At 37.2% G+C, this 23,508-nt stretch overlaps 3 protein-coding genes and 1 pseudogene across 4 annotated transcripts in view; 3 read left to right on the top strand and 1 right to left on the bottom strand.

Annotated features, from left to right (window-relative positions):
- The window catches only part of LOC107549113 (uridine-cytidine kinase 2-A-like), a 10,244-nt gene extending 4,469 nt beyond the window's left edge, over positions 1-5,775 (bottom strand). The window contains exon 1 of the mRNA XM_016230077.1: positions 5,514-5,775. Within this exon, the coding sequence (XP_016085563.1) occupies positions 5,514-5,618 (105 nt within the window). The 5' untranslated portion in view covers positions 5,619-5,775. The remainder of the gene's footprint in view (positions 1-5,513) is intronic.
- Positions 5,776-7,927: 2,152 nt separating this feature from the next.
- Positions 7,928-9,429, top strand: LOC107549116 (transmembrane and coiled-coil domain-containing protein 1-like). The gene is made up of 6 exons (XM_016230092.1): positions 7,928-8,128; positions 8,283-8,360; positions 8,494-8,553; positions 8,765-8,811; positions 8,965-9,032; positions 9,183-9,429. The coding sequence occupies exons 1-6, from the start codon at positions 8,059-8,061 to the stop codon at positions 9,412-9,414; spliced, it is 555 nt and encodes a 184-aa protein (XP_016085578.1). The 5' UTR covers positions 7,928-8,058; the 3' UTR covers positions 9,415-9,429.
- A 69-nt stretch (positions 9,430-9,498) lies between these two features.
- On the top strand, positions 9,499-12,500 carry LOC107550042 (transmembrane and coiled-coil domain-containing protein 1-like; annotated as a pseudogene).
- Positions 12,501-13,378: 878 nt separating this feature from the next.
- Positions 13,379-23,508, top strand: part of aldh9a1a.1 (aldehyde dehydrogenase 9 family, member A1a, tandem duplicate 1) — a 12,284-nt gene continuing 2,154 nt past the window's right edge. The window contains exons 1-7 of one of the 2 annotated variants that reach the window (XM_016230063.1): positions 13,379-13,514; positions 13,893-14,044; positions 15,824-15,969; positions 16,278-16,407; positions 16,499-16,633; positions 16,756-16,952; positions 22,280-22,420. In XM_016230063.1, coding sequence (XP_016085549.1) covers positions 13,894-14,044; positions 15,824-15,969; positions 16,278-16,407; positions 16,499-16,633; positions 16,756-16,952; positions 22,280-22,420 — 900 coding nt within the window. In that variant the 5' untranslated portion in view covers positions 13,379-13,514; position 13,893. Of the gene's footprint in view, positions 13,515-13,887; positions 14,045-15,823; positions 15,970-16,277; positions 16,408-16,498; positions 16,634-16,755; positions 16,953-22,279; positions 22,421-23,508 lie in introns of both variants that reach the window. The other variant, XM_016230054.1, reaches the window with a different exon arrangement.

Raw genomic sequence — 23,508 nt, 5'->3', positions numbered from 1 at the left:
TTTTTTTTTATTATATACCACAATATGATATTTTATAGTCACACTATTTACAACATTAGCTGCTAAAAAAGCTATATACATTTTACTAGGCCATACTTTTAAAACATTAGATGCATTCGGTGCTTTTTATTTTTAGTTTGTTCCAAAAGGTTTATGTAAAGTAATTTATAAAATGTAAGAAATGTAGTTTTCAATAAATCAGTTGGATTAATCTAACACACTTAATGATCTGCACATCATTAATTTTATCATGACAAACCAAGAATGAACCAAGAATTTATATAGTTTTATGCTGAACTGTACTATAGGCTATTTAAACACACAAGGTTACGCTATGAGTATTGTCAGTGGTGTTTTGTAAAAACAAGTGGTTTTGAGACATAAAACAATGACATACATTAAATTCAAATATCACTAAAAATGACTGAAAGAGTCCTTCTAGTCAAAATCAAAATTACACCACCCCCATTCAAGGCATAAACACAGAACTTTACATAACAGAACTGGCTCTGTGATTGTACAACAGGACTTAGATACTGTCTTCTGTGTCTCTTCAATCCCTACACGTTCTCGTTTCGCAGACACAATAAATATGCCTGTTAAGAAAACAAAACAAAGAACAAGGAGTATAACCCACACTCACAGGTGGCACATCCTGTAAAAAAAACCCCACAAACCATGAGCAGTTATGAAAAACATAAGCAGGTGCTTGCTCACACTGTCACTGAGAGATTTCTGCACCTCTCCGCAGCTTGACAATGTCTGGTACACTGACTCTCCTCATAAAATGACTATATAAAAGGTTTCTGTCAGATGATTACCCGGTTTTTATTTCCTCAATACTCTGTAATATCTGACCAATATGGAGGACGGAGATACACCCTGATGAGCCAAGTAGAAAAGAGAGAGAAACAGCACTAAAATGCACAAGGTCTATGGTGTACCTTAGATACACTAAATAAATCCGTAAAATTTACGGTAGCAACGTTTTAGGTTTTACGGTTTTACTTAAATTTAGTTAAATACCGTAATTTCATTAACTGATATAATGTTAATATACCAACCAATTGAAGTACTGAAATCTGTTTTGTACCTTTGTAATGCACTGATAACCACCAAATGCAGGTGGTGATGAGAAAGTCACATGATGAACCAAAGCCCATCACAAGCAGCTTTTAAATAATAACATGTATGTGCACAGTGTCATTCACACAAACACTAAACACCATCATGGTAACACACATGAAACTGAAATAATGCAATAAACATTCATTTAACAACATTAGGTGTAACACACAACCCTAATATACAAAACTGATAAGAAAAAATCTAAGAAGAAACATAGCTATTTCAACAAAAAAACATCAAATTTGAAATGTAACGCAGGGAATTCTGGGAATGTCAATTTACGATTATTCACTGTAAATTATACGGTCTTTTTCACTTCCAAAAATGGTATACTACCGTTAAAGTACATGGAATGTCCAATACCGTTTTTTACCGTATATAGTAGGGGAATTTACCGTTAACCATTTAACAGGTTTTTACTGTTTTACCGTTAAATTCAGTCATTTTTTACAGTGTAGCTGACCTAATCATGATGATATGATAAGTATTAATACTTTAGCACAACTTTAATACAAAAAGTATTCACATACAAAGTCCAAAAGAACTGAATAAACTTACTGTCACAGTCACTTGATGTATGATATATAAACAGACTAGTAAAAGCTATTATGAAAGAACAGTGAGAATAACTCCATCAAATAACACTGAAAACCACATGCCATGAGTTCAGATCATTAGATAATGTTAAGCGTCAACCACACATTAATAAAGAGCCAAGCACAAGACAGACGCCAGTGCAGGGATATGCAACTGAATCTTGCGGAGTCTGATGAAACCCTGCTGTATCTAACCTATGTGTATGTGCTCAAATGTCTTACAAAAGCTTTCCTTCACCAGCTGCAATGCTGAGTGCCAGTCCCTCAATCCATTTAAAGCATAATCCACAAACAGTCCAAGCTGTCCCAGGCCCTGTGTAAGAAGCTACAAACATATACACCAAGCATACGCTAAGCAAAAACAGCCAGTGATCTGCTCCAAGGCCTGTAATATATTTCAAAACACAATGCATTCCTGACTTAAGAGTTAGGGAAATAATGTTGTCTTCTGTCAGTAGGGTTGCAAAGGGGTGGAAAATTTCCGGTAACTTTCCAAAAATCCCTGGAATATTCCAAAATAAATCCAGGAAATTTTCCAAAATTTCTGGAATGTTTCAGAAATTTACTGGAAATTTTCCACCTTTTTAGCAACCCTATCTGTCACACAAAATAATCACAGCAAAAACACAAGGACTGCATGAAGTTTCTGTTGCATACAGTTTTGTAGGACATTTACTTGCCTCACATTAACATATAATAGCCAAGAAAACAACGTTTTTATAATACCTGCACCAGGTTCTACACAAAGTTACACCAGTTTGATATGCTGGGTCCTTAAACCACAATGACGGTGACACTCGAACCACATTTAAATATAATGGTGCACTTTTAGTTAAAACCAACTGATGTGCATGTCAATTAGACAAGCAGCATGTTGAGCAATAAACAGTAAAGCAGTATTTTTTGTATGATTTACTGGTAACACTTTGCAATAAATTCCATTTATTGACATGAGATAGAACACGAACTTCATTATTTAACATGAACTAGCAATAATTCTAAAGCATGTATTAGTATATATATTAATATTATTTAATGGGCTTGTGCTGACAACAGCTGTATTTTTTAACTAATGTTAACAAATTAATAAATACTGTAAAAAAATAAATTGCTCATTGTTAGTTAATTTTAGTAAATGTTCTGACTAATTGGACATTATTGTAAAGCTTTACCAATTTATTCATGCAGGAGTGCATGATAGGAACTGGAGTGCATTTCAACTAGGCCCAATCACACCGGCTTCACCACCACAAACTAATTTATATTATGTAATAATGACATGTTTTTCCACTGTGTTAAACCCTTGCAGAAAGAAAGTAAAAAAGAGCTCAAACACTTCTTTGACATTTGTTGGTATACTGTGCCCAAGATCCATCAACCTCCAGCCAAAGTAAGCTCTAATCCTGCTCACATGCTAAATGGCCTACAGGCAAAGAAAGACAATAATTTACCTTTGAACCATCAGGAGGATACTGAGCAAGTTATAAAACTCATAACAACCTACAGCAGGAAGGAGAAAGAAGCCATGGTCCCCAGAAGTGAGTATATCTGCAGTGAAGTGGGCATCTCTCCTAGCCTGGTTTGTCACTGCCCCCTAAACTAACCTTGCAGGACAGCCAAAAAACAGCTTCTGCTGTTGCTGACTAAACAGTTCCCTGATTAATTCCCAAGCATTTTTGTTCACCCAACAAGCAAAGCTGCCGTTTAGAAATGTAATTGTGAATGCTACCTAAAGTGCACCTAGTGGGTTGGGTTGTGATGTATGTTATCAACGCAAAGACGTTTCTGGCTGCATTAAACATAGAAAGGAAACACTTACTTCAGTCAGTTATCTGCTTTATTTGAGCAGTTTCAGGATGTAAACAAACTGGTGTCCTTAAACAACACACCAAGAGCATAACATATTAGCTCCGGACAAAACATGCCTACAAGCACATCCACAGACACAGACACGATAACGTATTGCTTGAGGAAGTCCAGTCAAAGCATTTTCACTGAGAAATTAGATAACACATTTCTCCCATGCACTGTGGTAAGAGAAACTTGCACACCTGTCAGCTGGGAGAAATAGCAGTCACAACATAAGCAAACAAGATAATCAAACGGAAACAGAAAGGAACAGACACATTATGTACAGAGACATTTTAAATAATGACTAAACAGAGTTGTCAGTAAAACATAAAATGTAAATACAATTAAGAATGCAATAGTATTCCACATAATGACTTAAACTTCATCATAATTGGCTTTTCCAGCATCTATGGCCAATAGTAACATAAATATAATAAGTAATATAAATAAAACATAAATAATCTTGCACAAACACAACACTAATGCTATAAATATATGCGAAATATAAAATAAAACAAAGTACAACAGGTAATACACCTAGACTGAAAATATTCATTTTATTTTTGTCATTCATTTTTTACATTTTTAGTAATATATATATATAAAATATTTAATATCATATATATATAGATAGATAGATAGATAGATAGATAGATAATAATATAAAAGTAACATAAATATGAAATATATTAAAATATAAAATAAAAATGTAAAATATTATTGAAAATAATCATTTAAAACATTTTGTTACCAGGTATGGCGTGGTAACCTTAGCCATTTTTAGTTTTCCGTTTATTAACTGTAACTGTATATTAACTTAACTGTATATTATGTATTTACCTACTATAAATATACAACACGAACATATCCACAAATATTTCAATAAAGCAAATCAAAAACAACCTTTTTTTAATCAAACAAACACGCTTCACTGAAGGAGCCGCTTGACGCATCACTGCGTACGCACGCACGCACGCACGCACGCAGCCTTTACGCACGTAAATGAGGTAAGATGTGACACATGCTGTGTCGCTGACCCCAATATCGTTAACCAACAAAAGCTCCGCAGTTACTCCTCTATATCGTCAAAATTCAGTAGTTATTTAGGTTTAACGCTAAACAAACACATATATAAACTTGTATCATCACACACCGTTAGCTCGTGAAACAAAGAGACCGTGCGTCTTTGTGCTTGTATCATAACTGTTATCCTAGCAGACGCAAGACATCCTCCGGCGCGGACCAGGTTTTATCCACATATAACCGCAAAGTTAGACTTTCCTCACAACGCGTTGTATATTTAGCTAAAGTAAAACTGTAATTAGGGTGTTCGACAGCTGATGGGATTTGATGGAATGTCGGAGGGATTGTGGTGATTTATCCGGCGCAAGTGTCGTGCTGTTTTCTAACAACAAAAGATAGCCGTAATTTGCCTAGACACAACAGCGCCTGATCCACAACAATCCTGGGACTTTTCGCAAGTGAATTAACCTGGATCTAGAGCATTTTAGGTGAACATTAATAACATTGATTAAATGCTTATTAATAAGTTGGTAAGTCCACCATCGCCATGTGTGTGTGGGAGCTGTCTACATCAGGAAAATGACCAACATCGTTGTTTTTGAGGGACACATACCAGCGAAGTATTTATTATATTCTGTATAAGTTTTAAAAATACTATCCCTATTTATTAGTTTTTTTTTCCATCTAAATGATTGGACTTGATTTACAAATAAACTAGTCAATTACATCACTCCTTAAATGCAAAACGTCTAATAAAAAGTCTAAAAAAATGTCAAACCATCTCGGGTAATAAAATAAATGTGCACATTGATGATTCCGTGACAATGAGCCACGCGGTCGGTGTGCTCTCATTTCTCTGACAAACACAAAACAAACGATAACTAATATTCATGTAAGGTAAAGCAGAATGCCAACCTTGCCGCTGGCAGTGCCGCCGGCTACCCCGATGAGGAAAGGTTGCCCGACAACATGCTCATTTTCGGCTTGATTGCCCAACTTGCCGTCTCTGTCTCCAGTCATGCTGTCAGTGCGCACACTCACACTGAGGCTCTGGACTGCTTTAACCACGGCAAGCAGCGGCGCTCCTCCTCCCTCTTCCTTTCAATTGTGTCTAACCTTTTGCTTTGGAGCGTTTGTGTGTGATGTTACATTTGTTAGTAGGAATTAGTAGAGCTCTCTCCACTCAAGGTACACTCATTTAAACACTTTATAAAAGTGTTATATAAAAGGGATTACTTTTTTCATTTATATATACAATGTACAATGGTCTTCCCACAATATTTTTTGCAATGGTGTTTCACCAGCTCTTGAAATTGATGGTACAGTGATGGAGTATTGGCTACAACACGGCTGTTGAATACTATTATTTATAAGAAAGCAAAATGAAATCATTTTAGAGCTTTAGAAATACTGTTTGGATTTTTAAAAAATCACATCTTCAAACTTTTAAACAGTTACATAGTATACTAGAGTCTTGCCTCGTTTGTGTGTGATGTTACATTTGTTAGTAGGAATTAGTAGAGCTCTCTCCACTCAAGGTACACTCATTTAAACACTTTATAAAAGTGTTATATAAAAGGGATTACTTTTTTCATTTATATATACAATGTACAATGGTCTTCCCACAATATTTTTTGCAATGGTGTTTCACCAGCTCTTGAAATTGATGGTACAGTGATGGAGTATTGGCTACAACACGGCTGTTGAATACTATTATTTATAAGAAAGCAAAATGAAATAATTTTAGAGCTTTAGAAATACTGTTTGGATTTTTAAAAAATCACATCTTCAAACTTTTAAACAGTTACATAGTATACTAGAGTCTTGCCTTTATACTTAATATTTTTTGTACTAAAATTGTGATACGAGAGAGTGAATTGTTTATAATATAACACAATATAATGATCAGTGTTGGGGAAAGTTACTTTTAAAAGTAATGCATTGCAATATTGCCTTACTTCATAAAAAAGTAACCAATTACGTTACTTAGTTACTTTTTATGGAAAGTAATGCGTTACATTACTTTTGCGTTACTTTTTAAATCTATCTGGACAGGGCTTGCTTGTTTGTTTTTAAAATAAAAAATTATTATTATTTTTATATTATTATATCATCTTCAGACCACATTATAAGTATAAATACATGTTTATAATTTATTCATGCAGACATCTACTCTCAGTGTTGGGGAAAGTTACTTTTAAAAGTAATGCATTACAATATTGCGTTACTTCATAAAAAAGTAACCAATTACGTTACTTAGTTACTTTTTAGGGAAAGTAATGCGTTACATTACTTTTGCGTTACTTTTTAAATCTATCTGGACAGGGCTTGCTTGTTTGTTTTTAAAATAAAAAGTTTTTTTTGGCAAATATAAAAGCCTTTTCACACCAAAAGTGAAATGAATAAGCCTCAGACTGAAGGGAAAGTACATTTACGTCCGTACAGTAGAATGCAGAAGAAGAGTAAACACTTCAGCAATTAAAAAAAAGACACAAATGTTTGTCTAGAGTAATTTTTTCTTATTAGTACGGTTGAACTGGATCATCGAAGGTCAGAAGAAAGACATTGGTTAATAGAATGGGATTAAATACATAAAGGATATTTGTGTTGTTTAACATTTAATTATTACAGGTTTGTGTCATATTCTGAGTTGCATTATTTTTATATTTAGTTGCAATACTGAATGTGTTTTTTTGTGTGTGAGTGAGATGAATTAATGCATATTCATATCTATTTTGAACTACAGTAACATCTGATTTCTCTCAACATGGGGACAGGAGAGCTGTCAATCAATAAATTGAAAAAAAAGTAACTTGCATTACTTATTTGAAAAAGTAACTCAGATATTCTCTTGTAAATTAAAAAGTAATGCGTTACTTTACTAGTTACTTGAAAAAAGTAATCTGATTACGTAACTCGCGTTACCCCAACACTGATAATGATATATGATATCTTATATGATACATAATGATATGAATATGAAGTATCTTCATATTACAAAAATCTTTTTAAAGGAGAGCACAGATTCATAGTCCCTACTGCTTAATTTGTTTCAGTGGATATGAAATTGGCCATGTAACAGTAAATTGTTCAATTAATAATACATTAAATTTATATAGGCTAGTGCACTACATTGCAAGGCAATCTTAAATCCTTTTTTAAAAAATCGCATCCTTAAACAATTGAAATCCACGAGCAAATTTCCATTACTATAATTTAAAAGCTTTTAAAAATAGGTTTTAATCAATTCGTCATCATTTACCTATCCTGCCCAAATATAATGCCGGGTCGTTGCCACTAGGAGGAGGTGTGGAGTCATGATTTCATAGTGCAACCACATTCAGCACCCACGAGGAAGCTGGGCGCACACTGATGATATGGTCACAGTAATGCTGACGCTGCTACAGTAGAGCTTGTGGCTCACCCAAAGTATTATCAGTATCCTAAACGTTTTTCCAAAATGAGCACAATGTTTGCAGATACGATCCTGATTGTGTTTATATCTATTTGCACAGCATTATTAGCGGAAGGTATGTAGACGCTAAGCTACCTTGAAATTGAGTTTTGCATGTCAGAAATCAGTAAGCGAATGCCTAGGAAAATGTCCGAAGCTCAGCAAATACAGGACAAACGCACTAGCTCTTGTAGTGCTGGATAACAGTTCGCCCTGCTCTGTTTCTACAGGAATAACATGGGTTCTGGTGTACCGCACAGACAAGTACAAGAGACTAAAGGCCGAGGTTGAAAAACAAAGTAAAAAACGTAAGTTATATGAACGAGGCATGTTTTTCTTGCTTTACGGCGGCTCGCAGACTTCTAAGTAACGAGGCATGTTTGCCCTTTGCATGGATTTAATACATGTGACCAATGATTACAATTCTGTAACATGTTTCAGTGGAGAAAAAGAAAGAGACAATTACAGAATCAGCTGGGCGTCAACAGAAGAAAAAAATAGGTGAGATCATTAAAATGATTTTTGTTTATGATTATTTATGTAGATCAGGATGATGATTATTACTATTAACAAATAGTTAAATAATAATAATTATGACACTTAGTAAAAAAATGTTTTTGTTTCTGTTATTATTAACAATTAGTAAAAACGTAATTGTTATTGGGCAATATAAATGGAGCATTACTGTAAACTATAATGTTGTATTCAACAGAGAGACAAGAAGAGAAACTCAAGAACAATAACAGAGACCTGTCTATGGTATTCTAATATTTTCTATTGCAGTTCTCAAATTCATATCACATAATTAATTATTTTATGTTATTTCTGATTCATTCTCATAGTTAATGTGGTGAGCTGTCTTAACAAGTTACACTTTGTTTTGGAATTGTATTAAAGATATTTTAATTGCAGGTCCGGATGAAATCGATGTTTGCCATTGGCTTTTGCTTCACTGCTTTGATGGGCATGTTCAATTCCATGTATGTTGACCCATTCAGTGCATTATCACAGAGGCGCTTTGTTATAAATGTTCAATAATATCGTAGGTTAATAGTGGTATGATTTGCTAAAGTTACCTGAAATCACTACTTCACTTATGTGTTTAAATTGGGGTTTTTTTTCCATTTCAGCTTTGATGGTCGTGTTGTGGCCAAACTTCCATTTGTCCCATTGTCATATATCCAAGGCCTCTCACACCGCAACCTCCTTGGTGAAGATTACACTGACTGTTCCTTCATCTTCCTCTACATCCTGTGCACCATGTCAATTCGACAGGTAATGTTTATCTATTTTTTTTATATATATTATTTCTTCCATATTTTTGTGAGTGAATGGAGCATGATCCAAGTAGTAATAATGTAATGGCAGGTTTGAGGGAAGAGTTTTCTGGCAGTTTTCCTATTGTGTAAGATAATCCTGGCTGCTGTGATTCAACCAATCTTAATAATGGTAAATGCATTTTTTGCTGTGTATGTTGGGTACCACTGATTTATCTCCAAGAAGGCATAGTTGAGGTGGATAACAGTTCGCCCTGCTCTGTTTCTACAGGAATAACATGGGTTCTGGTGTACCGCACAGACAAGTACAAGAGACTAAAGGCCGAGGTTGAAAAACAAAGTAAAAAACGTAAGTTATATGAACGAGGCATGTTTTTCTTGCTTTACGGCGGCTCGCAGACTTCTAAGTAACGAGGCATGTTTGCCCTTTGCATGGATTTAATACATGTGACCAATGATTACAATTCTGTAACATGTTTCAGTGGAGAAAAAGAAAGAGACAATTACAGAATCAGCTGGGCGTCAACAGAAGAAAAAAATAGGTGAGATCATTAAAATGATTTTTGTTTATGATTATTTATGTAGATCAGGATGATGATTATTACTATTAACAAATAGTTAAATAATAATAATTATGACACTTAGTAAAAAAATGTTTTAGTTTCTGTTATTATTAGCAATTAGTAAAAACGTAATTGTTATTGGGCAATATAAATGGAGCATTACTGTAAACTATAATGTTGTATTCAACAGAGAGACAAGAAGAGAAACTCAAGAACAATAACAGAGACCTGTCTATGGTATTCTAATATTTTCTATTGCAGTTCTCAAATTCATATCACATAATTAATTATTTTATGTTATTTCTGATTCATTCTCATAGTTAATGTGGTGAGCTGTCTTAACAAGTTACACTTTGTTTTGGAATTGTATTAAAGATATTTTAATTGCAGGTCCGGATGAAATCGATGTTTGCCATTGGCTTTTGCTTCACTGCTTTGATGGGCATGTTCAATTCCATGTATGTTGACCCATTCAGTGCATTATCACAGAGGCGCTTTGTTATAAATGTTCAATAATATCGTAGGTTAATAGTGGTATGATTTGCTAAAGTTACCTGAAATCACTACTTCACTTATGTGTTTAAATTGTTTTTTTTTTCCATTTCAGCTTTGATGGTCGTGTTGTGGCCAAACTTCCATTTGTCCCATTGTCATATATCCAAGGCCTCTCACACCGCAACCTCCTTGGTGAAGATTACACTGACTGTTCCTTCATCTTCCTCTACATCCTGTGCACCATGTCAATTCGACAGGTAATGTTTATCTATTTTTTTTATATATATTATTTCTTCCATATTTTTGTGAGTGAATGGAGCATGATCCAAGTAGTAATAATGTAATGGCAGGTTTGAGGGAAGAGTTTTCTGGCAGTTTTCCTATTGTGTAAGATAATCCTGGCTGCTGTGATTCAACCAATCTTAATAATGGTAAATGCATTTTTTGCTGTGTATGTTGGGTACCACTGATTTATCTCCAAGAAGGCATAGTTGAGGTTCCACAGGTAAATTAAAGCCCAGCCACGCTTCAAGTAATCTCAGAACTTTACGCCAGAATGGCTGAACTAAAGAACTTTCCCAGATCATATGTAAATAAGTGCCCTCTTCTTCCTTACATTTCCAGCATAGATTATTTCCAGCTATCCCCATCCTGTAAAGTGTAGATGGTGTATAATAATATCTATGTACTGTTTTGTAATGAATTAATTTCCACCTAGCTTCCCTTATGTTCTCTTACTCACATTAAATATATCCAGCCAGTCATTATCATGAATATTAATCCCTAAATCCTTCTGCCATATTGTTTTCAAATTATACATCCTCACATCCAGTAATCCAAGGCCCCCCTTGTCCCTTGGAGAAATCAATTTACTCATTTTAATCCAGGGTCTTATTCCTTCCCATAGAAAATCCTTGATCATTTTATCATATCTTTTAAAGATAAGGGTCTAGAATGTTCACAGGTATCATCATGGATATTTAATTGAACTGTGGAGCAATAACCATTTTGACAACATTCACTTTACCCCACAGAGAAAGTTTCAGCTGTTCCTATTTGTCCACATTTTTTATCTTTTATTTTTTTACAGCAGTGGGTCATAATTCAACATTATTTTGTCCTCCAAATTTTGAGTTAGTTTAACCCCAAGGTACTTCATACCCTTTGGAATATATTTAAAGCCAAATTGGGTCACTGTATGGGAATGACACGTTCTAGATATTGGCATAGCATCAGATTTCTCACATTACTGGCTGCTGACCTTCCCTTGATGAAGCCCACTTGGTCCATATGAATTATAGCCTACTTGGTAGAACCTTCTCCAGCTGTGAAGCCAACATTTTTGCCAACACCTTACAGACCACATTAATACGGTGTACTGGTCTAAAATGTGCAGAATCAGTTAAATCCCTATCCTTTTTAGGTATCTGTGTTATCATTGCTTCCATGAAAGTACTAGGTAACACTTCCGCTTCAAACGCCTCTGTATAGACTTCTGTTAAAATTGGGGCCAATATGTCAACATGGCTTTGACACGGTTCATTTATGTAATGCATGCATGCCCTAACCTTTGCCACTGAATGCTTGTGTTCTTTCAGAATATCCAGAAGATGTTGGGTCTCGCCCCCTCCCGTGCCGCCACCAAACAGGCCGGAGGGTTTTTAGGACCTCCTCCACAAGCTGCCAAGTTTTCATGAACATTTGTAGACAGTGAGATACCTACATAAAAAGATCATACACTCAGCTGAACATTGTGTAAACCGCACTCAATGTGAAAGATTGATAGTCAGGTTGTGCAGCTACCGATACCTGATGGTGACCACAGAAGTCATGTGCATTGTGTCTTTTTTGTTTGTTTATTGTTTTTGTTTTTTTTATCAGATAAATTTATTATTTATATGTAGTCACATTTCTAACAGAAAATGTTCCTTGAGGAAAGTTAGTTTTGAATATAAATTCAATCTGAAGCATTTCTGTAAACTTTTGTTGCTCAAAAGGCAGCAATGATTTTTGTTGTAACTATTATAATTTTATGATTACCTACAAGCAATATTAATTAATATAACGTTCATATTTAGAATTTGAGAGAATAGTTTGACCCGTGGATTCTTAGAATGTTTATCTCTCTTTTTTTATTGTCTGTAAAAGTTTTAAGTTAAATAAAGGATTTTGTTTAGACCTTAAACCTTTGTGCATTTGTTCCTCTAGTTTTTATTATGATTATTATTTCACTATTTCATGTTCAAATTGCATTTGCACTGGATTAAAAAAAATGACTATGAAAGGAGTTTTACAGTTCTTTAAAAAAAAAAAAAAAGTAAAATGGCATGCATAATAAGGCGTAGACCAGAGTCATTGTTTTGCAATTCAGAGTAAAGTTTTAGCCTTCTGCAATTGTGCTGCAATTGTCCCCCACAGGATACACTTTTTGTAATATAGCCACAGATGGTTAATCTACCAGTAATAATGTCTGGATGGTTGCTTGTTTAGGTAAGTATGCAAAGAGCATACATTTTACATATGCTATAGAATTGACGTTCAACATTTCATTGCCAAATTTAGTAGTGCAGAAGAGAGAAATGTGCTGACGAGTACATAACTAGTGAGAGAGGGAGAGACAGAAGAACAGTTGTGTGCTACAGGAACAAAAAGGCTGAGAAGACATGTCCTCCTTGTAATAAAGCTTTTTATGTCCCAGTTAAATTCTTTCAAGCTGGAAAGAGCTGACATTGTTGCAATACACTCTCGTTTATTGTTTGTATTGTCTTAGGTTCGGAGTGTCCTTTACAGTTCATGGCAATATAACAAGACTAGAATCATGCACATCAAACGAAAGATGAATATCTGGATGCGTTGCGCAATTCTTGCCTTCTGTTGCTTTCTGGAACTTTGGCCAAAAAAATGTGTTGAAACCATAAAAATGTGGTCTAAATGCGGTGCTTAAGGTAACTCACAAATCATTCACACCCACCCTTTATGTAATCAATTAATGGAATCCCGGGCCAGCTTGCCTTGAGCAACCACATGCTTTAAATTCGAAAAAAATGTGGAGGCGTCCGCCTTTCGCTGCACGACCATAGAAGGCGAACGATCTACTTTTGTGCAGTAAACAACTTGTGTTGAAAAGGTAAGGAACATGCATTTAAATGAGTGTTTAGTGTATCGCAATGCATTTCTGTTAACGTTGTACAATTAATGCATAAACCTGATCAGTCAGTGTTGCATTCTTATTAGTGAATGTTCACGCAATCGGAAGCGTTCTTGTTTCAATTACCTGTAATGAGGCGTTTCCCTGTTGTGGCAGTGATGAGGATTAGCCAACGTGTACTGTGCACAACAAACTAGTTATTATTCGACGTCTGTGCATGCTTAACTTTAACGTTGCACGCTCAGCATAAGCATTGCACGCATGTCGATTAATACCGACACTACTGGAAACAAAAATATATCGCTAATAAGCACTGACATTGACCGAGCGTTTTTACGTGGTTCCCCGCCAGACCAGAATGGCTCAGCAACCGCTTCTGTCGCTGCCCGAGTTTCAGAACGTTTCCACCGGTGCTTTGGTGGTGAAGGAGCCGCTGAATTTCTGGGGAGGAGCGAGAGTGAAGCCGAAGGACACCAAGAACTCTGAACCAGTATACGAACCTGCAACTGGTATGATTTTTAAAACTGTAATAAATTGTTTTAAGGTTCCGTGCATTATTTTTTCCTGTTTGTTATTTGTATATATTTACGTGCATCATGTCACTGTAAACTGTCTGTTAATCATCTTGTCACAGTTAATGTCCTCATATACACACACAGCATTTCATACAGTACTCAATTCGTCCTACTAGTGTTGGGTCGTTCTTGAACGATTCGTTCATTTTGAACGAATCTTTAATGTGACTCGGGAAGAACGAGTCGTCTCGGAGTGATTTCGTTCAGTCGCGCATGCGCAATATCCTATAGGCTCTGTACTGGAATTAGTCAAGTAGTTCACCTGGTTCGAGTCTTCGGGTTTTTCCGAGTCGTTCGTTCATCACGTGACAGCCCCATAAGTTTAACCAATGCAGTCGGAGCCGGAAAGAGACTTAATAATAATAATAATAATAATAACCAACTCTTTGTTACCTTTGTTACAACATTCAGAGTTATAGAAAAGAACCATAATGATAGAAATTCACACATTTATAAAACTAAGTAAAAGCTACAATTTGAGACCAGAAACGCATCAGTAACTGTAGGAGTAAATAATAATTATGATGATAATAACAACTATGCACCTGTTTGTAAGGAAGCTTGTAAATTAACAAATTTCTCCATCCAATGCAGTCACGTCACGTGACAAAAGAACGAACCATTCGAGAGATGAACGAATCAATTCTCTTTCCGGCTCAGACTGCATTGGTTAAGTGTATGGGGCTGTCACGTGATGAACGAATGACTCAAACCCGAAGACTTGTCAGATGTGAGGTGAGCTAATCATAGACTGAAGACTCGGGTAAACAATTAATTAATCTTTTCTGTTTCTTATAACGGTTTTGTATTGTTTGTAGTGTGATCAACGTTTGCGTAAGTAGTAGACGTATTAGGGAAGTAACGCCTAACATTTTAATTATATTTTGCTAAAATGGATGAAATTTCTCAAAGATTCGTTCATTTTGCGGAACGAGTCTCAAAGGTCCGAGTCGGTAAAATGATCCGAACTTCCCATCACTACGTCTTACTGAATTGAAGAGAAAATGCATTAGCCCCTCACTGCAGAGAGATTGAGATCTCTACAGAGCAAAAGTGGGTGTTTCTGAATTTGTGGGTGTTTTCAAACTGCAGGGTGTTTCTCAATCATGCAATCTAAATGATCCCCCTTACCTAACCCCACCCCTAAACCTACAGTCACTGACGTCAGGAAACATGGTCTAAAAACGCCCCGATTTGGTCACTCCCATTACTTTTTACTCATTACTCCTGCAGAGACCTATACTTGACTGCAGAACACAAGATCCAGGGTGCGTGGTTGGATCCACATCTAGGAGGTGGAGATGGAGACGGGTAGGTTTAGGTATATGTGAGGTAGGAGGAGTTGGCCCCCTGGAACTTGTGTTCTGCAGTGAGGACCATCTCAGAAAAGGAGCACATTGATCTGCCAGTCGAAGGCCATTCAATTGCTATTTGTTGCTGTTGTGCTGTTGCATCTTTATAAAAGTTCACAATGTGCATTGGCTGTGCATTGAGTTATTGATTTACTATAATTACCCTGCGGTCTTTTTGCCTCACACCTCAGTAGTCAATGATAGGAACAATACTTTGAAACTGGTATGTTAAGTCTAAATTAAAACAGTTAAGGATTTTCAGATTTAATGTAGGAACATAACAAAAAGGTGTGCTCACAAACAGCCCTTCCTTCCTGTAACGTGTTCAATACATGTACTCCACTCAGTGTTCTGTTCCCAGGTCGTGTGCTGTGTGATATGATTCCCTGTGGAGAGGAGGAGGTAGATGAGGCCATAAAAAGTGCTCATTCTGCATACCTAAAATGGAGCAAATTATCAGGAATGGAGAGGGCCCGGATCATGCTGGAGGCTGCCAGAATTATTAGAGTAAGTGCATGTAATGCTTCTAAAGATTATCCAATGAACATGGTAGTCAATAGAGTGCAACAGTCCGGAAGGAAAAATCTGATTAATTTATTACATAGGGGAATTGCTTTTTAATGATAACTTGTACAGTTTTAAAACAGACGTACTGTACACCAAGCTTGTTGATCGATGGTATATACTGAACTTATATTTTAAATGTTCTGGTGAAAGACTACATCACTTATGATTCTGCAAGGAAATTATGTTGTGATGTTGATTTATTAGTTGTATGATTCTACCAATTGGCAAACTTCTGTTCTTGCATGCAGGAGCGCAGAGATGAAATTGCTAGAGCGGAAGTGGCCAACAATGGCAAATCCATCACTGAGGCTCAGGTGGATATTGACGTTGCTTGGCAGTGTATTGAGTACTATGCTGGCATTGCCCCCACTTTGTCAGGTAGGCTTGGATGGTGTGGCGGGTCTCAAAAAAAAAATAGCAAAAAATGTAAATATTTATACATATCTAAAAATGGTCTTTATATACTCAGGCCAGCATATACAGCTTCCAGGAGGTTCTTTTGCCTATACCAGAAGGGAGCCACTTGGAGTGTGTGTTGGCATTGGAGCTTGGAACTACCCATTCCAGATAGCTGCCTGGAAGTCAGCCCCAGCTATGGCCTGTGGTATGAGAAGATTGCTCTATGTATCTGTAATTTGTGGCCGGATTTTGGTGCTCCATCCTTTTCTTGTCCCCCCCACCCCCATGTCCGTTTCTCTCTGTTATGGAAACATCATCTCCTCTTAGGCAATGCCATGGTGTTTAAACCATCTCCCATGACCCCAGTGACCGTAGTCATGTTGGCAGAGATCTACAAAGAGGCAGGTGTCCCAGATGGACTCTTTAATGTGGTACAAGGAGGAGCCGAGACTGGAGGACTTCTGTGTCACCATCCCATGGTGGCCAAAGTGTCCTTCACTGGCAGTGTCCCCACTGGAAAGAAGGTATAGCATGAAAACAAAATAAACCAAAGAAAATTAGTAGCATTAGTGCAAGGTAATGTTAGCTGTAAAGATAAACATTTTGAACCCTCATCCTCATTCAGTATGCAACGATAATGCAGTAGTTCTCAACCTTTTTGGCCCAAAGGCTGTTGTCCAAAACTATTTTCAAAGCCTCAACCCATATACGCTAAGATTTTTCCATTATTTCTGCTATAATTCTGTTTATTGAAATTTTTATTTGATTGTGTTTTTTAGCATTTAGATTATAGTTAGATAAAAAAAAAAAAAAAATATATATATATATATATATATATATATGTATATACATGTATGTGTACAGTATCTCACAGAAGTGAGTACACCCCTCACATTTTTGTAAATATTTTATTATACCTTTTCATGTGACAACACTGAAGAAATTACACTTTGCTACAACGTAAAGTAGTGAGTGTACAGCTTGTATAACAGTGTAAATTTGCTGTCCCCTCAAAATAACTCCACACACAGCCATTAATGTCTAAACCGCTGGCCACAAAAGTGAGTACACAAGAGACTTAATAATAATAATAATAATAATAACCAACTCTTTGTTACCTTTGTTACAACATTCAGAGTTATAGAAAAGAACCATAATGATAGAAATTCACACATTTATAAAACTAAGAAGTAAAAGCTACAATTTGAGACCAGAAACGCATCAGTAACTGTAGGAGTAAATAATAATTATGATGATAATAACAACTATGCACCTGTTTGTAAGGAAGCTTGTAAATTAACAAATTTCTCCATCCAATGCAGTCACGTCACGTGACAAAAGAACGAACCATTCGAGAGATGAACGAATCAATTCTCTTTCCGGCTCAGACTGCATTGGTTAAGTGTATGGGGCTGTCACGTGATGAACGAATGACTCAAACCCGAAGACTTGTCAGATGTGAGGTGAGCTAATCATAGACTGAAGACCCAGGTAAACAATGAATTAATCTTTTATGTTTCTTATAGCAGTTTTGTATTGTTTGTAGTGTGATCAACGTTTGCGTAAGTAGTAGACGTATTAGGGAAGTAACGCCTAACATTTTAATTATATTTTGCTAAAATGGATGAAATTTCTCAAAGATTCGTTCATTTTGCGGAACGAGTCTCAAAGGTCCGAGTCGGTAAAATGATCCGAACTTCCCATCACTACGTCTTACTGAATTGAAGAGAAAATGCATTAGCCCCTCACTGCAGAGAGATTGAGATCTCTACAGAGCAAAAGTGGGTGTTTCTGAATTTGTGGGTGTTTTCAAACTGCAGGGTGTTTCTCAATCATGCAATCTAAATGATCCCCCTTACCTAACCTCACCCCTAAACCTACAGTCACTGACGTCAGGAAACATGGTCTAAAAACGCCCCGATTTGGTCACTCCCATTACTTTTTACTCATTACTCCTGCAGAGACCTATACTTGACTGCAGAACACAAGATCCAGGGTGCGTGGTTGGATCCACATCTAGGAGGTGGAGATGGAGACGGGTAGGTTTAGGTATATGTGAGGTAGGAGGAGTTGGCCCCCTGGAACTTGTGTTCTGCAGTGAGGACCATCTCAGAAAAGGAGCACATTGATCTGCCAGTCGAAGGCCATTCAATTGCTATTTGTTGCTGTTGTGCTGTTGCATCTTTATAAAAGTTCACAATGTGCATTGGCTGTGCATTGAGTTATTGATTTACTATAATTACCCTGCGGTCTTTTTGCCTCACACCTCAGTAGTCAATGATAGGAACAATACTTTGAAACCGGTATGTTAAGTCTAAATTAAAACAGTTAAGGATTTTCAGATTTAATGTAGGAACATAACAAAAAGGTGTGCTCACAAACAGCCCTTCCTTCCTGTAACGTGTTCAATACATGTACTCCACTCAGTGTTCTGTTCCCAGGTCGTGTGCTGTGTGATATGATTCCCTGTGGAGAGGAGGAGGTAGATGAGGCCATAAAAAGTGCTCATTCTGCATACCTAAAATGGAGCAAATTATCAGGAATGGAGAGGGCCCGGATCATGCTGGAGGCTGCCAGAATTATTAGAGTAAGTGCATGTAATGCTTCTAAAGATTATCCAATGAACATGGTAGTCAATAGAGTGCAACAGTCCGGAAGGAAAAATCTGATTAATTTATTACATAGGGGAATTGCTTTTTAATGATAACTTGTACAGTTTTAAAACAGACGTACTGTACACCAAGCTTGTTGATCGATGGTATATACTGAACTTATATTTTAAATGTTCTGGTGAAAGACTACATCACTTATGATTCTGCAAGGAAATTATGTTGTGATGTTGATTTATTAGTTGTATGATTCTACCAATTGGCAAACTTCTGTTCTTGCATGCAGGAGCGCAGAGATGAAATTGCTAGAGCGGAAGTGGCCAACAATGGCAAATCCATCACTGAGGCTCAGGTGGATATTGACGTTGCTTGGCAGTGTATTGAGTACTATGCTGGCATTGCCCCCACTTTGTCAGGTAGGCTTGGATGGTGTGGCGGGTCTCAAAAAAAAAATAGCAAAAAATGTAAATATTTATACATATCTAAAAATGGTCTTTATATACTCAGGCCAGCATATACAGCTTCCAGGAGGTTCTTTTGCCTATACCAGAAGGGAGCCACTTGGAGTGTGTGTTGGCATTGGAGCTTGGAACTACCCATTCCAGATAGCTGCCTGGAAGTCAGCCCCAGCTATGGCCTGTGGTATGAGAAGATTGCTCTATGTATCTGTAATTTGTGGCCGGATTTTGGTGCTCCATCCTTTTCTTGTCCCCCCCACCCCCATGTCCGTTTCTCTCTGTTATGGAAACATCATCTCCTCTTAGGCAATGCCATGGTGTTTAAACCATCTCCCATGACCCCAGTGACCGTAGTCATGTTGGCAGAGATCTACAAAGAGGCAGGTGTCCCAGATGGACTCTTTAATGTGGTACAAGGAGGAGCCGAGACTGGAGGACTTCTGTGTCACCATCCCATGGTGGCCAAAGTGTCCTTCACTGGCAGTGTCCCCACTGGAAAGAAGGTATATCATGAAAACAAAATAAACCAAAGAAAATTAGTAGCATTAGTGCAAGGTAATGTTAGCTGTAAAGATAAACATTTTGAACCCTCATCCTCATTCAGTATGCAACGATAATGCAGTAGTTCTCAACCTTTTTGGCCCAAAGGCTGTTGTCCAAAACTATTTTCAAAGCCTCAACCCATATACGCTAAGATTTTTCCATTATTTCTGCTATAATTCTGTTTATTGAAATTTTTATTTGATTGTGTTTTTTAGCATTTAGATTATAGTTAGATAAAAAAATATATATATATGTATGTGTGTGTGTGTATATACATGTATGTGTACAGTATCTCACAGAAGTGAGTACACCCCTCACATTTTTGTAAATATTTTATTATACCTTTTCATGTGACAACACTGAAGAAATTACACTTTGCTACAACGTAAAGTAGTGAGTGTACAGCTTGTATAACAGTGTAAATTTGCTGTCCCCTCAAAATAACTCCACACACAGCCATTAATGTCTAAACCGCTGGCCACAAAAGTGAGTACACCCCTAAGTGAAAATGTCCAAATTGGGCCCAAAGTGTCTATTTTGTGCGCCCACCATTTTCCAGCAGTGCCTTAACCCTCTTGGGCATGGAGTTCACCAGAGCTTCACAGGTTATCACGGAGCTAGTGGATGTTAGAGACCTTGTGCTCCTCCACCTTTTGTTTGAGGATGCCCATGCTTGGCCAATCCATCACCTTTACCCTCAGCTTCTTTAGCAAGGCAGTGGTCGCCTTGGAGGTGTGTTTGGGGTCGTTATCATGTTGAAATACTGCCCTGCGGCCCAGTCTCCGAAGGGTGGTGATCATGCTCTGCTTCAGTATGTCACAATACATGTTGGCATTCATGGTTCCCTCAATGAACTGTAGCTCCCCAGTGCCGGCAGCACTCATGCAGCCCCAGACCATGACACTCCCACCACCATGCTTGACTGTAGGCAAGACACACTTGTCTTTGTACTCCTCACCAGGTTGCCGCCACACACGCTTGACACCATCTGAACCAAATAAGTTTATCTTGGTCTCATCAGACCACAGGACATGGTTCCAGTAACAAAAGAACAAAAGCACGTGTCAAACTGACTCTCTCTGAAAAACACAGGATACCCTTGTGGCAATGATAAAACTGTGTGATTTCAGAGTGGGACTTCCCAGTACAATTTCAGATCCAGTAACTTCAACACTCATTCTGAAGCCCTCCTGCTTTTTCACTGGGTGCACAAAGCATCTCCATAAAAGAGACAGGTCTTACCTGTGATCATCCCCTATGTGGCCTCTGCTTTCAGTACATGATGGATTATCCCCAGTGCCTGGACATCCATTTTTCTGCCCATGAAGTGATCCCAAAGTCTAGGGTGGGTGGCATTAGCTATGGGAAATTTTGTTGGAAAAACAACAGCAATGATAACCATGACAACAATATGTATCATCTTTACACTGGGATCTCATGGGAAAAGCCTGCTTTTGAAGGTGTAGGCTATGTGAGGGGTTGTTTTTTATATACTGTATATGGTTTCAGGATATTTTGGTTTGCAAAATGCTGTGACAGCTTTTAAAAAATATGAATCTATGTACACTTATTTTGAAGGTTCCTTCTGTAAGAGTTCTTTGCCATGAGGTGCCATGTTGAACTTCCAGTGACCAGTATGAGAGAGAGTGAGAGCGATAACACCAAATTTAACACACTTGCTCCCCATTCACACCTGAGACCTTGTAACACTGAGTCACATGACAAAGGGGAGAGAAAATGGCTAATTGGGCCCAATTTAAACATTTTCACTTAGGGGTGTACTCACTTTTGTGGCCAGCGGTTTAGACTAATGGCTGTGTTGAGTTATTTTGAGGGGACAGCAAATTTACACTGTTCTAGAAGCTGTAAACTCACTACTTTACATTGTAGCAAAGAGTCATTTCTTCAGTGTTGTCACATGAAAAGATATAATAAAAATATTTACAAAAATGTGAGGGGTGTACTCGCTTCTGTGAGATACTGTGTGTGTGTGTGTAAAAAGGTATTTATTACAAATAAATATATAAAAATGTATTTTTAACATTTATATTAATGTTCAGTATAGTATGCCTGTGTATAGTATGAATATAAACTGGACATACCAGATGTCATGTGACCTACCATTGTCAGTGCCGTTTTATGAATACTACTCTTTTCACATTCTGTTTTTCACCCACTATATATTGTGGACATATGCAAATGTCTTTAAAATGCATTTTTGATGTGATTTACCCTATAAAGGTTATGGAAATGGCAGCCAAAGGTGTGAAGCAGGTGACTCTGGAGCTTGGAGGAAAGTCACCACTGATCATCTTTAAGGACTGTGAACTGGAGAATGCGATCAAAGGGGCCCTCATGGCCAACTTCCTCACCCAGGGAGAGGTGTTGAAAATTTAATAATTTCTGTCTCAGCCACACTTTTTTTTACAGACAAAGCCAATTTTATAATTTGTTTATTTGCACTTTCAAAGTATAGTATGAATATAAACTGGACATACCAGATGTCATGTGACCTACCATTGTCAGTGCCGTTTTATGAATACTACTCTTTTCACATTCTGTTTTTCACCCACTATATATTGTGGACATATGCAAATGTCTTTAAAATGCATTTTTGATGTGATTTACCCTATAAAGGTTATGGAAATGGCAGCCAAAGGTGTGAAGCAGGTGACTCTGGAGCTTGGAGGAAAGTCACCACTGATCATCTTTAAGGACTGTGAACTGGAGAATGCGATCAAAGGGGCCCTCATGGCCAACTTCCTCACCCAGGGAGAGGTGTTGAAAATTTAATCATTTCTGTCTCAGCCACACTTTTTTTTTACAGACAAAGCCAATTTTATAATTTGTTTATTTGCACTTTCAAAGTGTGTCTGTTTTTGGTGTCGATAAAAGCAAGTGCATTGCATATCACTGGCTTTCCTAGATGCTTTTAGGTGGCCCAGATGGGGCTCAAACCCACAATCCTCAGCTTTCAGTAGGCCATCAGGCCCACATTTACAGCTTCATTAGTGTCCTACTGCACTAATGTAGTACTTTAATGCATATACAGTGGGGCAAAAAAGTATTTAGTCAGCCACCAATTGTGCAAGTTCTCCCACTTAAAAAGATGAGAGAGGCCTGTAATTTTCATCATAGGTATACCTCAACTATGAGAGACAAAATGAGAAAAAAATCCAGAAAATCACATTGTAGGATTTTTAAAGAATTGGTAAATTCCTCGGTAAAATAAGTATTTGGTCACCTACAAACAAGCAAGATTTCTGGCTCTCACAGACCTGTAACTTCTTCTTTAAGAGGCTCCTCTGTCCTCCACTCGTTACCTGTATTAATGGCATCTGTTTGAACTCGTTATCAGTATAAAAGACACCTGTCCACAACCTCAAACAGTCACACTCCAAACTTCACCATGGCCAAGACCAAAGAGCTGTCAAAGGACACTGGCAAACAGGTATATGGCGGGCAAAACG

This window comes from Sinocyclocheilus grahami, unplaced genomic scaffold, assembly GCF_001515645.1.
Source record: "Sinocyclocheilus grahami isolate Dianchi unplaced genomic scaffold, SAMN03320097.WGS_v1.1 scaffold16.1, whole genome shotgun sequence".
Taxonomy (NCBI): Eukaryota; Metazoa; Chordata; class Actinopteri; order Cypriniformes; family Cyprinidae; genus Sinocyclocheilus; species Sinocyclocheilus grahami.
The sequence above is the reverse complement of the archived record's forward strand: the minus strand, read 5'-3'. Positions and strand labels throughout refer to the sequence as shown.